Genomic DNA, 15,146 nt, shown 5'->3' on the forward strand with positions numbered 1-15,146 from the left:
TGACATGCCAGGGGTGGGGGAGCTTGGGAGGCTAGTCGCCTGCGTAGGTCCGTCAGCAGGTTTTTGTTGATGGCCATGGTGTCAGGGTCTGGGCCGATAAACTCAACCGGCAGGGAAAGCGGTGTGCCATAGACCATCTCCGCTGCTGAATCCTGCAGGTCTTCCTTGGGTACTGTCCTAATCCCAAGGAGGACCCAGGGTAGTTCATCTGCCCAGTCTGGTCTGGAGAGCCTGGTCAAAAACCTCTCCACCAACCCGTTGGACTGTGGGTGGCATGCTGTAGTGCGGTGGAGCTTAATCCCCCCCCCAAGAGCTTCGCCATCTGAGTCCACAGGGCAGACGTGAACTATGCCCCTGTCGCTAGTGATGTGCACCGGGACTCCGAAACGAGCGATCCATGGCTGACCAGAGTCCTAGCGCACATCTCCGCAGAGTCCTCCTTAATCGGGACGGCCTCCGGTCACCTTGTCACCTGATCCGCCACTGTGAGGAGGTGACAAGCACCGGCAGGGGCCTGACGACATGAATGTGGATATGTTGGAACCTGCGAAATGGCAGGTTGAAGTTCTGGATGGGAGCTCACGTGTGTCGCTGCCTTGGAGGTCTAGCACCTGGTACAGTTCCACCACCACCTCTTTCAGACTGTGCCACATAAACCACACCACGACCACCTGCATGACTATCTTTACTGCTGGGTGAATGAGGTTGTGGATCAGACTGAAGACTTTCGCCCTCCAGTGCGGCGGGACCACCGGGCACGGCGTGCCTATTGAGACGTCGCAGAACAATGTGTCCGGGCTGCTGGGCACCCAGACATCCTTGAGTTTGAGGTCCGAGATGGCAGTCCGCAAGGCCTGCGCCTCCGCTTCGTTCCTCTGTGCTGAGCCAGTTGCTCGTAATCCAGACTGGGCACGAGAGTGTTGATGGCTGGACAGGAGAGCGCGTCCGCCACTACAATGTCCTTACCAGCCCTGTGTCAGATGTCGGTCATGAACTCAGACACATATAAGAAGTGGCGCTGCTGTCTGGCGCACCACGGACCCTTGGCCATCACCAGTGCTTGAGTGAGGGGGTTGTGATCTGTGAAGGCTGTGAACGGCCTGCCCACAAGGAAATAGCAGAAATGCCAGATGGTCGAATACAGTGCCAGGAGCTCCCGGTCGAAGGCACTGTATTTGAGCTCCATCAGGCGCTGAAAAAGGCCAGCAGGCGCCATTGTCCATCAAGCCACTGTTCCAGAACCCCCTTCATTCCGTATCTGAGGCGTGACAGAAAGCGCCGTGTGTTCCTCCGGCCTCGGGTGGACAAGCAGCATGGCGCTGGCTAGAGCCTCCTTTGTCGCAATGAAAGCCCTCTGACCACAAAAAGTCTTTACTTTGGTGGCCGTGAGCACGAACAATGGGGTGGAATTTGGGGAATCGTTGAACAGCCGCTACCTTTTCTGGCGCTGGCACGACCCCAGCTGCCGGAATGGTGTGCCCCTGGAACTGAAGGGACTCCTTGTCAAACTGGCATTTGGCCGCGTTGACCGTGAGGCCAAAGTCTGCCAGCCGGGTAAAGAGTGTGCGGAGGTGGGCTTTGTGTTCGTCATGGTTGGGACTGGCAATGAGAATATCGTCCAGGTAAATGAACACAAAGTCCAGGTCTTTTCCAACTGGGTCAATGAGGGGCTGGAATGTTTGGGCTGTGTTCTTTAGACCGTAGGGCATACGCAGGAACTTGAAGATGCCGAAAGGTGTGATAATGGCCATCTTACCCACGTTGTCTGGATGCACCTGGATCTGATGTTATCCCTGCACGAGGTCCACTTTGGAGAAGACCTGTGTGCTGTGGAGGTTAGCAGAGAAGTCGTGTATGTGGGGCACTGGGTACTTGTCAGGGGTGGTTGCGTCGTTCAACCGACAGTAGTCCCAGCACGGTCTCCAGCCCCCGGATGATTTCGGGACCACATGGAGCAGTAATTCCCAAGCGCTGTCCGAGCGCAGGAGTACTCCTCCTTTGCCTGCTGGAGCTTCTCGGACAGCAGCCGTCTGGGTCTAGCGTGCAGCAGGGGGCCCTGTGCGGTGATGTGGTGGAAGACCCCATGCTGGGACAGGGCGGCGTTGAACCATGGCTTTAAGATGGCGGGGAATTCGTGGAGGATCTTGTCAAACTCGCCCCTGGTGGTGGGTACAGTGGCGATTTCGGCCCTGCAGGCTTCCGCTGTCTCCAAGCGGGTGGAGTGGAACGTTCATGCATTGACCAGCTTTTTTCCCTTCATTTCAACCAGTAGGCTGTGAGCTCTGAGGAAGTCGGTCCCTAACAGTGCAGTGCCCACAGAGGCTAGGACGAACCTCTAATGGAACTTCTTCCCGATCTGGCGGAGGAGAAAACAAGGCTTGTGGTCTTACGCCAGGGCCAGCATTTCCTCCATCAGTGCCGACGGACTACGGTCCCCAAGCCCATCGAGGTGAAGGAACCTGGAAGTCTGTTGCTGGGGAGTTGCTGAAAGTTCCAAGCAGCAGGTCTTTGAGGGTGGTGTACTTGCCTGTAGAACGCTCACATGATAGAATATCGTGGCGTCTGAGGAGATGTTGCGGAGTTGAAACTGTGCTTCCAACTGCCTGAACTGGGTCAAAAAAAAAAGGGGGAAGCTTGATGGAGACAGTGTTAACCTCTGCTGAATCCATAGTCTTCTGAATCCAGAAAACTGCCTGGGCTCGTTGGGGTTACCACTGTGGTGGTGTGAGCAGTGAAAGAAACACAGCCACCACGTTGAGGGTCATTAACGAGTTTTTATTTAAATTCAGCACGCCCCTATAAGGACAGCATGAGCTCAGTCACCTGGTACATTGTGGCATTATAATCACTGCCCAGGGTCCGCGCTGGAAGGGATGCTGGAGTCAGAGAGAAACCTCTGACAACACCATTTCCCCATGGCTGCCCCGTCACGTGGTGATACAAGCGGGGCCGGTTCGCCATGAGGATGTGAGCCGCCACAGTAAATTTATATTATTGTTGTTGGTGTATTTTGCATACCTGTATGGCTGCACCAAACAAGAATCTATGTACATTTATATATACACATAACACTAAACTACATGTCATTGGTCATATGTAATTACCACAATTGACTTAACCTGTTTCGTCTTTTTAATAAAACCATTAGATATTTCAAGTCTGTTCCTGAAATTACTTCACAGGACATCTGAATTGCAAAGTTGAACATAGCTTCTTTTTTTGAATCCTAAACAATTTTAGTCCAGTATACTTTTAGACTAATCTTTGGAGCAATGCACCAACAAGGACACCTAGATCTCTTTGTCCACCTACAAAGGAATAATTTTAAAGTTTGCAATTCCTCCTTTAATTTAATTGAATTTGAAAACACAATTCCTGTCTTGTGTACATTGGAAAATCCATTCCACAATTTCATGCAGTACATGGAGGTGGAAGTCTTGAGTTTCAAGATTTTTCATATTCAAAGTCCAACTTTATTCAAGTTTAAGTGAGAGAGCTATTTCCATTTTTGATATATATGACAATAAACTGGACTTCAAATACAGTTGAACTCTGAATAGGAAATTTCCATTCCATGGTTAACAAATTCACAGAAAATTTTCAAGATAGCAAATAACATATACAGAAATGCACAAATGCCATTCAGATTCAAAACTGTCAATCTTTTGTATAAAACAGAAATTGGATGTAATATTGGTTTTACTTTACGTACACTTTGTCTTCAGATTTCTCCAATCCATATGCGAGAGCTGCTGCAGTGGGTTCATTAATAACCCTTAAAACATTCAATCCAGATATTTGTCCAGCATCTTTTGTAGCCTGGATAGAACCACAGAACATTACAGCATAGAAAACAGGCCCTTCTGGTCTGTGCCAAACTATTATTCTGCCTAGTCCTATTGACCTACCCGCAGTCCATATCCCTCCATGTACCTCTCATCCATGTACCCATCCAAATTTTTCTTAAATGTTAAAATTGAGCCCACATTGACTTCAGCTGATAGGCTAGTTTCATATTCCCACCACTGATGCTCCCCTGAAATTTCTCCCCTTTCACCCTTAACTAATGTCCTCCAGTTTGCATCTCACTAGCCTCATAGCAAAGCCTTCTTGCATTGACTATATTCATCATAATTTAATATTACTTCTTTCAAGTCTCCCCTCATTCTTCTATGATCCATGGAATAAAAAGCACATTTTCCTGATACTTAGTTCCTTAAGTTCTGGCAATATCCTAATAAATCTTCTCTGCACTCTTTCAATTTCATTGCTATCTTTCCTGTAGTTAGGTGATCAAAAGTGCACACAATACTCCATATTTGGCCTCATCAAACAGACATGTTATCATATCATCCCAACTCCTCTACTCAATACTTTGATTTATGAAGTAAATACAATATGCCAAAAGCTCTCTTTATAACCCTATCCATCTGTGATGTCACTTTCATGGGATTATGTATAGTACAACTCCAATTATCCAAAATGGTCAGAATAAACTTTTTTTTGGATAACTGGTCATTTTTTTTTTAAACAGCCAGTAGCAACAGCAAATCACTTGTATTAATATTTAAATAACAAAAGGCTTTTTAAGCATTAAAATAATGTTTAATTCTCACAAAAAAAATAACACCGCCACCGACATCCCATAGAAACATAGAAGATAGGAGCAGGAGTAGGTCATTTGACCCTTCGAGCCTGCTCTGCCATTCAACGAGATCATAGCTGATCTTAAAGTTCAGTACCCCGTCCCTGCCTTCTTTCCGTAACCCTTAATACCCTTATACTGAAGAAATATATCTAATTCCCTTTTAAATATATTTAATGAACCTGCCTCTACTGCCCTCTGTGGCAATGAATTCCACAGATTCACCACCCTCTGGATAAAGAAATTCCTCCTCATCTCGGTCCTAAATGGTTTGCCTATCATCCTCAAACCATGGCCCTGGGTTCTGGAGTCCCCCCCACCATTGGAAACATCCCTTTCTCATCCACTCTGTCCAGTCCTGCCAGAATTTTATATGTCTCTATGAGATCCCCTCTCAATCTTCTAAACTCCAGCGAGTACAATCCCAAATTGCGCAATCTTTCCTCATAAGTTACTCCTGCCATTCGAGGCATCAGCCTGGTGAATCGCCTTTGCACCCCCTCCATTGCAAGAACATCCTTCCTCAGATAAAGTGACCAAAACTGCACACAATACACCAGGTGTGGTCTCACCAAGGCTCTGTACAGCTGCAGTATGGTATCCTTGTTCCTATACTCAAACCCTCTTAATATGAAGGCCAACATACCATTTGCCTTTTTAACCGCCTGCTGTACCTGCATGCTCGCCTTCAGAGACTGGTGTACAAGTACCCCTAGGTCTCTCTGCACTTCCCCATCTCTTAATCTATTGCCATTCAAATAGTAATCTGCCCTCCGGTTTGTATTACCAAAGTGGATAATTTCACATTTATCCACATTGTAGTGCATTTGCCACGTATCTGCCCAGTCCCTCAATTTATCCAAATCACACTGGAGCTTCCTGACCCCCCTCTTCCGTGCACACAACCCCTCCTCGCTTAGTGTCATCTGGAAGTTTGGAGATATTACTTCCAATCCCCTCATCCAGATCATTAATGTAAATTGTGAACAGCTGGGGTCCCAGTACAGATCCCTGTGGCACCCCACTGGTCACCGCCTGCCATTCAGAAAACGAGCCATTTATCCCAACTCTCTGTCTTCTACCTGCCAGCCAGTTCTCAATCCACATCAATACTTTGCCCCCAATCCCATGAGCCTTGATTTTGGAAGCCAGTCATTTATATGGGACCTTATCGAAGGCCTTTTGGAAGTCCAGGTACACCACATCCACTGGCTCTCCCCCATCTATTTTACCTGTCACCATCTCAAAGAATTCCAATAGATTTGTCAAGCATGATTTACCTTTTGTAAATCCATATTGACTCCATCTGATCCCTTCTCTGCTAGTCATATGCTCCGCTATTACATCCTTAACAATGGATCTCCCAACTGACATGTTCCCACCACTGCTGTTGATACATGGGGAGGCTTCTCAGGGGCTAGTTCATTAGCAAGTTGGTGGACTCCTGTCTCCACAGTCACCAGAGCTCCCAAAGTCAGAGTCCCAACTCCAAATCCTTGCCTAGGCCTACCGCATGATCACACTGAGGAGACCAGTGTGCGGTAGTAGGACGAGGGGAGGGTTCAGTCAGCATTGGGAGCTCTGGTATGCCAAGAGAGAAGGAGGGAAAAGGAACGCCACTGAGTCCGAGGTCCTGCTCCTGTCCAGGAGGCCACTTTCCTTGATAACACTGGGGCAAGGATTTCATCCGACCACTTGCAGCTGGGAGACAGTGGCATGAAGTTTGAGAGGGACATTGGAGAGAAAAGTCAACTGGGGAAGCTAAAGAAGAAATGGAAAGAGAGGGGAGGGACTGTTGTTCTAATTTTGTTGAGTGAATTTTTTTTCCAATCTCTGTGAGGTTAGTTCGGCTCTAAAGATTTCTGAAAAATTAGGATTTCTGATTTATTTCAGATATCCTCATTTATCTGAAATTTAAAAAATAAGGATTTCAGAGAATCTGAATTTGGATAATCGGAGTTGTACTGTACCTGTATTCACAGATCCCTCTGTTCTACCGCACTCCTCAGTGCCCTCCCATTTACCGTGCGTGTATGTCCTTCCTTGGTTTGTCCTTCAAAAACGCAACACCTCATACCTTGTCTGCATTAAATTCCATATGCCATTCTGAAGTCCGTTTTCCAGTTGGTCCACATCCTTCCGCAAGCTTTGAAAGCCTTCCTCACTGCTCACACCACCTCCAATCTTTGTGTCATCTGCAAACTTGCTGATCCAATTTACCATACATCATCAAGACAACTGAGTTAGATGACAAACAATAATGGATCCAGTACCGATCCATGACGCACACAACTAGTCACTAGTCCCGCAAGGCCAATGCCAAGTCCAATTAACTATCTCACCATGAACATTGAGTGTCTGAACCTTCCTGTCTAACATGGGATCTTGTCAAAGGCCTTACTAAAGTCTATGCAAACAACATCAACAGTCTTTTCTTCATCAACTTTCCAGGTATCACCCTTGAAAAACTCTGATTAGTTCAACACAACCTTGTATGCACAAAGCCACGTTGACTCTCCCTCATCAGTTTCTGACTATCCATACACTCGCTCATCCGAACTCTTAGAACTTGCCCATTACTGATGTTAGGCTCACTAGCCTATAATTTCTTGGGTTATTTTGGAGCCTTCTTAAACAACAGACACAGTCATATATTTTCAACAACATGTATACCAACTTGTCTTTGTTTTTAATATCATTACCACTAGAAGATTACATTCTATATCTTGAACTTTGTGATTCCCTGAATTAAAGCAAATAGGCAAATTGTTATGTTGACAACGTAACTCGGATTGCTTTGCATCTTCATTATACTTTTACAGCCAACTTAATGAACACTTGCATCATAATGTAGCACTTGAAATATGATATTGAGAAATATTCACCCTGCAGTGGTAAGAGATAAAACTCAAACTGTTTTTCCTGATGTAGCCAATACAGACATTAATAGTGACTCACTACTGATTAATATGAAATTCATGGACTGTAAAGGTATCAGAAATACAAAATTATATTTGCATTTGTTACCTGTCTTTGGGAATCATTGAAATATGCAGGCACTGTGATAACCGCATTCTTCACAGATTGTCCCATGTAGCTTTCTAGAAACAAAAGTTATATCAGACTACTTCAAATGACACATATTCTACATTAGATAGCATTACCAAGAGGGAAAAAAATCAGACTGGAATGATTAATTTGATTCCTGATTAGTCCATATTTACTATAGGTCACAGATCAATACGAACAATTTATACCCAAACAAATCCAAATACAAAGGTTCATCAAGATCTTATGCCGATTTTACAAATCCCTGATACCTTCTGATTTTACCAACCTGCTGTTTCTTTCATCTTCATCAGGACAAATGCCCCAACTTGGCTTGGAGAGTACATCTTCCCATGAGCTTCCACCCATGCATCACCATTAGAGGCACGAACAATTTTATATGACACATTTTGTCTGCAAACATTTATTTAAAAAAAAAATCAAATGTTTACTGTTGAATAATAAAAATGTCAATATTGAAAACGATTTGATTAAAACTAGAATTCAAACTTACATATCTTTCTGTACTTCAGGATCATCAAAGCGTCGCCCAATTAAGCGCTTTGTGGCATAGAGGGTGTTCTTGGGGTTGGTTACTGCTTGTCTTTTTGCTGGCATCCCAACTAAACGCTCACCATCTGCTGAAAAGGCAACTACAGAAGGGGTTGTTCTGGCACCTTCTGAATTTTCAAGCACCTTGAATTCAAACAAAACAATGGCTAAGAAGACTATTGAACACCAACCATAAACATATTGAACGTTTAACATTTATTCACATGTTGTCTCATCTACCACTAGTAAAGCAGGGTTAAAATCTTAAAAGCAAAAATACTCGCAAGCCATATTAAACAGTTATGGCAAACAAATCCTAAAAAAAATTGAACCACACCCACCAGATGATAGGTGGCTGATAAACCTCCAACTCAACTTGCTCATGAGACTCATCACACTATTTCTTGCACAGCTGACTGAGTGAGAATGTACTTCCCACCTCCAATTTATATTATCCTCCATCACTACAGAAGTAATCCCTAGCACCCTTAAAAACAAACAAGCTTTCTATCAGTTACCAAGCTAATATAATTTTTCCATTCAAGGAATGCTTAACCTTGCAGAGAAAAACAGGCCCAACAGTTTCAAACCAATATATTACTTAATGAGCATTTTCTGGATTGGCAACAGCAACCTACCTTTGCTTGCTTGCCTTCCATCACAGCAACACAGGAGTTAGTTGTGCCCAGATCAATACCAATAACAGCACCTTTAATAGCTTCAGACCTGAAAAAAATGCAAGTCACAAATATTGTCTTTTACAGACATATTATTTGAAACTAAAATTTAATCATAATCTGATTACATTACATTATACTATCTAATTTAAAAATTATAACAAACTAAAATTATAACAAATTATAATAATCCATTCCACCTAAAGTGCTAAGCTATTTATAGTATAAATTAATGCACATTAAAATTATTGCATTCAACTTACTTGGCTTATTCTAAAGAGCTAAAGCTCAAATTCCACAACAGGAAATTGTGATGTTTTTCGTCAATTTAAAAGAAATAGAATTTTTTTTTTAATTGGCATCAATGATGGTGTCATTGAAAGTGATGGTTTCAACAACATTTCAAATGTTTCATGATGTCCTGAAGAAAGGAAACCCAGTCTCCTCACATAATTCAGCTTCTACATAGATTGCACATCAATATGGTAGACTCTGGTTCTCAACCTTTTTCTTTCCACTCACTTTAAGTATTCCCTATGCCATTGGTGCTCTTTAAGGGATTGCTTAAGATGGTATGTGGGTGGAAAGAAAAGATTGAAAACCATTGCTCTAGCTAGACCCAATTGTTACTGAAATATTTTGCTCATAAAAAAATTGTCATTGGCCCATTTCCTTTGGAGTTATGAAACCATGCACGTAACAAGTCAATTAGGTACGATTAAAACAGTGGTTTTCAAACTTTTCCTTTCCACCCATACCAACTTAAGCAATCCCTTACTTATCAGAGAGCACCAATAGCATAGGGTTCACTTAAGGTGCTATGTGGATTGATAGAAAAAGGTTGAGAACCACTGTAGTAGACCTCTGAATGCCCTTTGAGTCATCTATTCTAACAAAATGCATTGTGGTTCAAACTATTGGCAGACAAGTCAAGGAAATATAGATATATCCTGAGAATAAATTGGGAAAATATCCAACCATTTGGACAGTTTGGTTTGACAAGTGGGAGTAAACCCCAAAGGTGATAATAGTAAAGTAAAACCCCTATTAGCTGGAATTCAAGCAATCGGCAACCTTAAGCAACTGGCAAAACAACTGTGGAAAATAAATAGGTAGAAAACACAGAAGTTCAAAATTAGTCCATCTTGCCGTTAGTTCATCAATCCAATCTCAAGCAACTGGAAAATTCACTTATCCAGCATCTACTAACCCTCATAGATCTTTCACTGTATATGGCCAATGAAGCAGGTGGTTCATAACAATTGTACGAACAAGTTAAACCGGTAACACACTGCGCCTGCAAGGCGGTTCAAAACACATGCATGACCAAGTCCAACAAACCGGTAACAAACTGCACCTGCAAGGTGTTTCACAACGAGTGCATAGTCCAATTAAAGTTAATGGAACATCTTTCCATTTAGTGAAGTCTGCTTTAATCCGCCTCAATATAGGTACATAATTTAATTGGTATAACGATTGATAATCATTATCCACAAACACACCTAAGTATTTGATTTTATTCGTCCATTTTAATTATGTAATATTTTTAAATTCAGAATAATCTTCTACTCCATTTGGCAAAATTTCACTTTTATCGCAATTAACTTTATATCCCGACAATTCTCCAAATTTTGATAAACACTCCTGTAACTGTTTCAATGATCTCTCAGGCTCAGTCAAATATTTCAACACATGGTCTGCAAATAGATTAATTTTATATTCTTCATCCTTAATCCTCATCCCTCTAATATCCTCATTTTGTCTAATAGCCTGTGTTAACAGTTCTATAGCCAATGCAAATAGGGCTGGGCGACAATGGGCAGCCCTGACAAGTTGATCGAGTCAATTTAAAGGGTAAAGCTGTCTGTCCATTTGTCACCACCCTAGCAATCGGATTCATATACAAGGCCTTAACCCAACCAAGAAAGAAAGGGCCAAATTTAAATCTCTAATATCTTAAATAAAAAGTCCCATTCAACCCTATCAAAAGCTTTTTTGGCATCTAATGCAACTACCATAGGATGATTAGGTTGCCGCCGATAAGCATTGATAAAAGTAAGCAATCGAAGTATATTATCTGAGGCATTTCTATTCTTAATAAAACCTGTTTGATCAATATGTACTAATTTAGGTAAATATTTAGCAAGTTTGTTAGCTTTTGCCATCATTTTATAGTCTAGATTCAATAAAGAAATAGGTCTATATGAAGATACCTGTAAAGGATCTCAGTTTTTCTTTGGGATAACAGTTATTAAAACACTCAAACACGTTTCCAGTAACTTCTGATCTTCAGTTACTTGATTTAACACTTCCCCAAATATATTAGAAAATTCATCATAAAAAAAGTTTATAAAATTCCACAGGAAATCCATTGTCTCCCAGGGACTTACCATTAGGCATTACCTGAATAGCTTCCTTGATTTCAAAATCCATAAATGGAGATTCCAACTCCTGAATATCTTTCTCATCTAGTACCGGCAACGTTAATTTAGATAAGTAAGAATCAATAGAACCATTATCCTGTTTCCCCTCAAAAGTATATAATTTTTGATAAAATGAATAAAACTGATCATTAATTTCCTGAGGTTTATAGGTCAGCCTGAAGAAAACTGAGGTCCTCTATCAGCCAGCTCCCCACCATGACGACCAGCCCCCCACCCCCCCATATTTCCATCGGGCACACAGAACTCAAAACGGTCAACCAGTTTACCTACCTCGGCTGCACCATTTCATCGGATGCAAGGATTGACAACGAGATAGACAACAGACTCGCCAAGGCAAATAGCGCCTTTGGAAGACTACACAAAAGAGTCTGGATAAACAACCACCTGAAGAAACACACAAAGATCCAGCATGTACAGAGCCATTGTCATATCCACGCTCCTGTTCGGCTCAGAATCATGGGTCCTCTACCGGCATCATCTACGGATCCTAGAACGCTTCCATCAGCGCTGTCGCCGCTCCATCCTCAACATTCATAGGAGTGACTTCATCACCAACATCGAAATACTCGAGCTGGCAGAGTCCGCAAGCATCGAATCCACGCTGCTGAAGACCCAACTGCGCTGGGTGGGTCACGTCTCCAGAATGGAGGACCATCGCCTTCCCAAGATCATGTTCTATGGTGAGCTCTCCACTGGCCACCGAGACAGAGGTGCACCAAAGAAGAGGTACAAGGACTGTTTAAAGAAATCTCTTGGTGCCTGCCACATTGACCACCGCCAGTGGGCTGATATCGCCTCCGACCGTGCATCTTGGCGCCTCACAGTTCGGCGGGCAGCAGCCTCCTTTGAAGAAGACCGCAGAGCCCACCTCACTGACAAAAGGCAAAGGAGGGAAAACCCAACACCCAAACCAAACCCACCAATTTTCTCTTGCAACCGCTGCAACGGTGCCTGCCTGTCCCACATCGGACTTGTCAGTCACCAACGAGCCTGCAGCAGACGTGGACATACCCCTCCATAAATCTTCGTCCATGAAGCCAAGCCAAAGAAGAATAGGTTATTATTGAATTCTTCTTAACAGCATTAATAGTCTGAGAAGCCTGTTCAGCTTTCAAATGCCAGGCCTTGTGAGCCCTTTCCCCCAACTCATAATTAATAGATCTAAACAACATTATTAAGCGCTCAAACTGGTAAGTTTGAAGTATTACAGCATAATTTCAACTTCATTAATAGGGCTTTTTTTAAATCTTCTGTTGTATCCTTCTGAAAGTCCTTCTCTCGTTCAGTAATCTGATTTTCCAACTGAAAACTTCCTGCCATATATTGTTTCTTAACTTTCGTTTAATAGCTAATGATCTGTCCCCTCAAATAAGATTTTAAAGTATCCCATACTACAAAATGACTCTTTACAGAATTAACATTTTCAGTCAAAAATAAAGAAATATGCTCTTTTACAAAGGTAACAAATTCTGGTTTTTTCAATAACATTGCATTAAACCTCCATCTATACGTCAAATGCACTATCTCCGAACTTTCACAAGAGAAAATTAATAATGAATGATCTGATATAACTCTACTTTTATATTCAGTTTGCAGTACCCTACCCTGAAGATATGCTGATACCAAAAATAAATCAATTCTGGAAAACGAGTCATGCCTTGAAGAATAAAAAGAAAAATATTTCTCTGTAGGATTAACTTTTCTCCAAATATCTACCAAATTTAAATCTTTCATTAACGCATTAAGTTGTATTGCCATCTTTGACTTCCTTAAGTCAAAGATTTCTACCTAATAAAGGATCCAAAACACAATTAAAATCACCACCCACTAAAATATTCTCATTACCCTGATTTAACAAGAAAAAAGCTTCTGAAATAAACCGCTCATCATCTGTATTGGGTACATATAAATTAAGCAGTGTCCAAAATTCCACAAAAATTTTACAATTAACTCTACTAGCATTCCTTTCAGTAGATTCCAATTCAAATCGTAAGTTCTTATGAATTAAAATCACTACTCCTTTTGCTTTAGAATTAAAAGAATAATAAAAACTTGACCAACCCAGTCTCTTTTCAATTTCAAATGTTCTCTCAGTCAAATTTGTTTCTTGTAAAAAAGCAAAATCAATTTTCATCTTTTTTTAATATACGCCAATACTCTCTTTATTAGATTTAACCCTTCAACATTATAAGTTGCAAAGTTTAATCTAGACATAATTTTAGCTATTAGTAAATACACACTAAAAAATTAAAACTCTATAAAATAATGCTCCCCTTTGTAGTCCATCAAAAATATATTAAAAAAATTTAAAAACCCTCTTAAAAAATTATTTTAAAAACACACGCAAAAGAAAAACTACCAAAAGGCAGTATTACCATAAAAAAATGGGTGTGGGAAACCCACTGGTGCCAGATGACTAACAAACTTTTCAGCGTCATCCATTTCCCCCCCCCCACCACCCCAGCCGGATATATATTTATTACAAAGATAAACATGTTCAAATATAGTCCATATCTTCAACCCAGTAACTCCACACCCAACTATTGCTCCGGATCTTCAACATCAAGAGAATTCTGTATTTCTTCTTTCAATTCTTCCCATTTCCACTACCATTTCCATTTACTCTCCTTTTAGGAGACAAAGGCAGAGAACGACCATTTCTTCTCAATTCCGGCAGAGAGTTCGCAAAAACTAAGGCATCATGATCATTTTCAAAAAATTGAGATTGAAAGTTCCCATAAAAAAACCTTCAAAATTGCAGGGTAACGAAAAGCAAATTTATAACCTTTTCGCCACAGAAAATCTTTGATTTCTCGTCATCTACAAATAACTTTGACTCAAATCAGCAGAAAAGAACACACTGTTGTTTCGAACCATTAATGGAGATTGATTATTTCATGCTTTTTGTACTGCCATACGTAAAATCATTTCTCTATCCTGATATTTTAAACAAGAAATCAAAATTGCTCGCGGCGGTTGTCCTGGAAACACTTTTCTTCTCAGAGCTTTATGAGCCCTATCTAACTCCAAACCTTCAGGAAAGAACTTTTTACCCAAAACTTCTGGGATCCAGCGTTTAAAGAATTTTATAGGATCAGAGCCTTCAACATCTTCTGGAAGAACAACTATCTTCAAATTATTTCTCCGACTCTGATTTTCCAAAAATCAATCTTCTTCAATAAGTCTCTTTTTTGAATTCCCCAATCTCCAAAAGATCATTCCATTTTTTCTTTATTACACTTCACTTTGACACTCAGAAAAAGCTGTCTCAATTTTCTTAAAATGTTCTTGTACAGTATCAACAGATTTTCTACATCTATTAATATCACTTTTGACTACATTCATATCTTGCTTCATATTTGACATTTCTTCACAAAGTATGCATCTTCATTTTCACCTCCACAAGTCCTTGATTTATTTGATCTGATATTTGCTTTTTGACATATTACCCATCTGATAAGCAATCCCTTCCAGAACCGTTTACCTTCATAGGTTGCTGGCTCCCCCTGCTGGACATATTCTGCAAAGGTAAGTAATTCCTCTTCTGTCGGAGTAGGCTGCGGGTCTGGACACCTGACTCTGGCACCCTGACCTCTTCGGGGTGCCGGCGTTCAAGTTCCCCCGCAGCCCACACCTTATCAAGGAGCTCTTGGACTCGCGACGCTCCACGCTGGCCAGGCAAAGCCACAGGGCGAGTTGGAGCGTCTTCCGAGGCTACTCCGCGTGTCCCCAGGCCGCCCAGCAAGATCGCGGGTATCTCTGTCGCCCGTCTTTACGTGT

At 41.8% G+C, this 15,146-nt stretch overlaps 1 protein-coding gene across 2 annotated transcripts in view; it reads right to left on the reverse strand.

Moving 5' to 3' along the window:
• The window catches only part of hspa9 (heat shock protein 9), a 45,735-nt gene that overhangs the window by 13,541 nt on the left and 17,048 nt on the right, over positions 1-15,146 (reverse strand). For both annotated transcript variants that reach the window (XM_069899171.1, XM_069899172.1), the window contains 5 exons: positions 8,884-8,971; positions 8,208-8,389; positions 7,983-8,107; positions 7,673-7,746; positions 3,713-3,819 (listed from right to left, as the gene is read on the reverse strand). In XM_069899171.1, coding sequence (XP_069755272.1) covers positions 3,713-3,819; positions 7,673-7,746; positions 7,983-8,107; positions 8,208-8,389; positions 8,884-8,971 — 576 coding nt within the window. The remainder of the gene's footprint in view (positions 1-3,712; positions 3,820-7,672; positions 7,747-7,982; positions 8,108-8,207; positions 8,390-8,883; positions 8,972-15,146) is intronic.

Source organism: Narcine bancroftii, chromosome 9 (genome assembly GCF_036971445.1).
Source record: "Narcine bancroftii isolate sNarBan1 chromosome 9, sNarBan1.hap1, whole genome shotgun sequence".
Lineage (NCBI taxonomy): Eukaryota > Metazoa > Chordata > Chondrichthyes > Torpediniformes > Narcinidae > Narcine > Narcine bancroftii.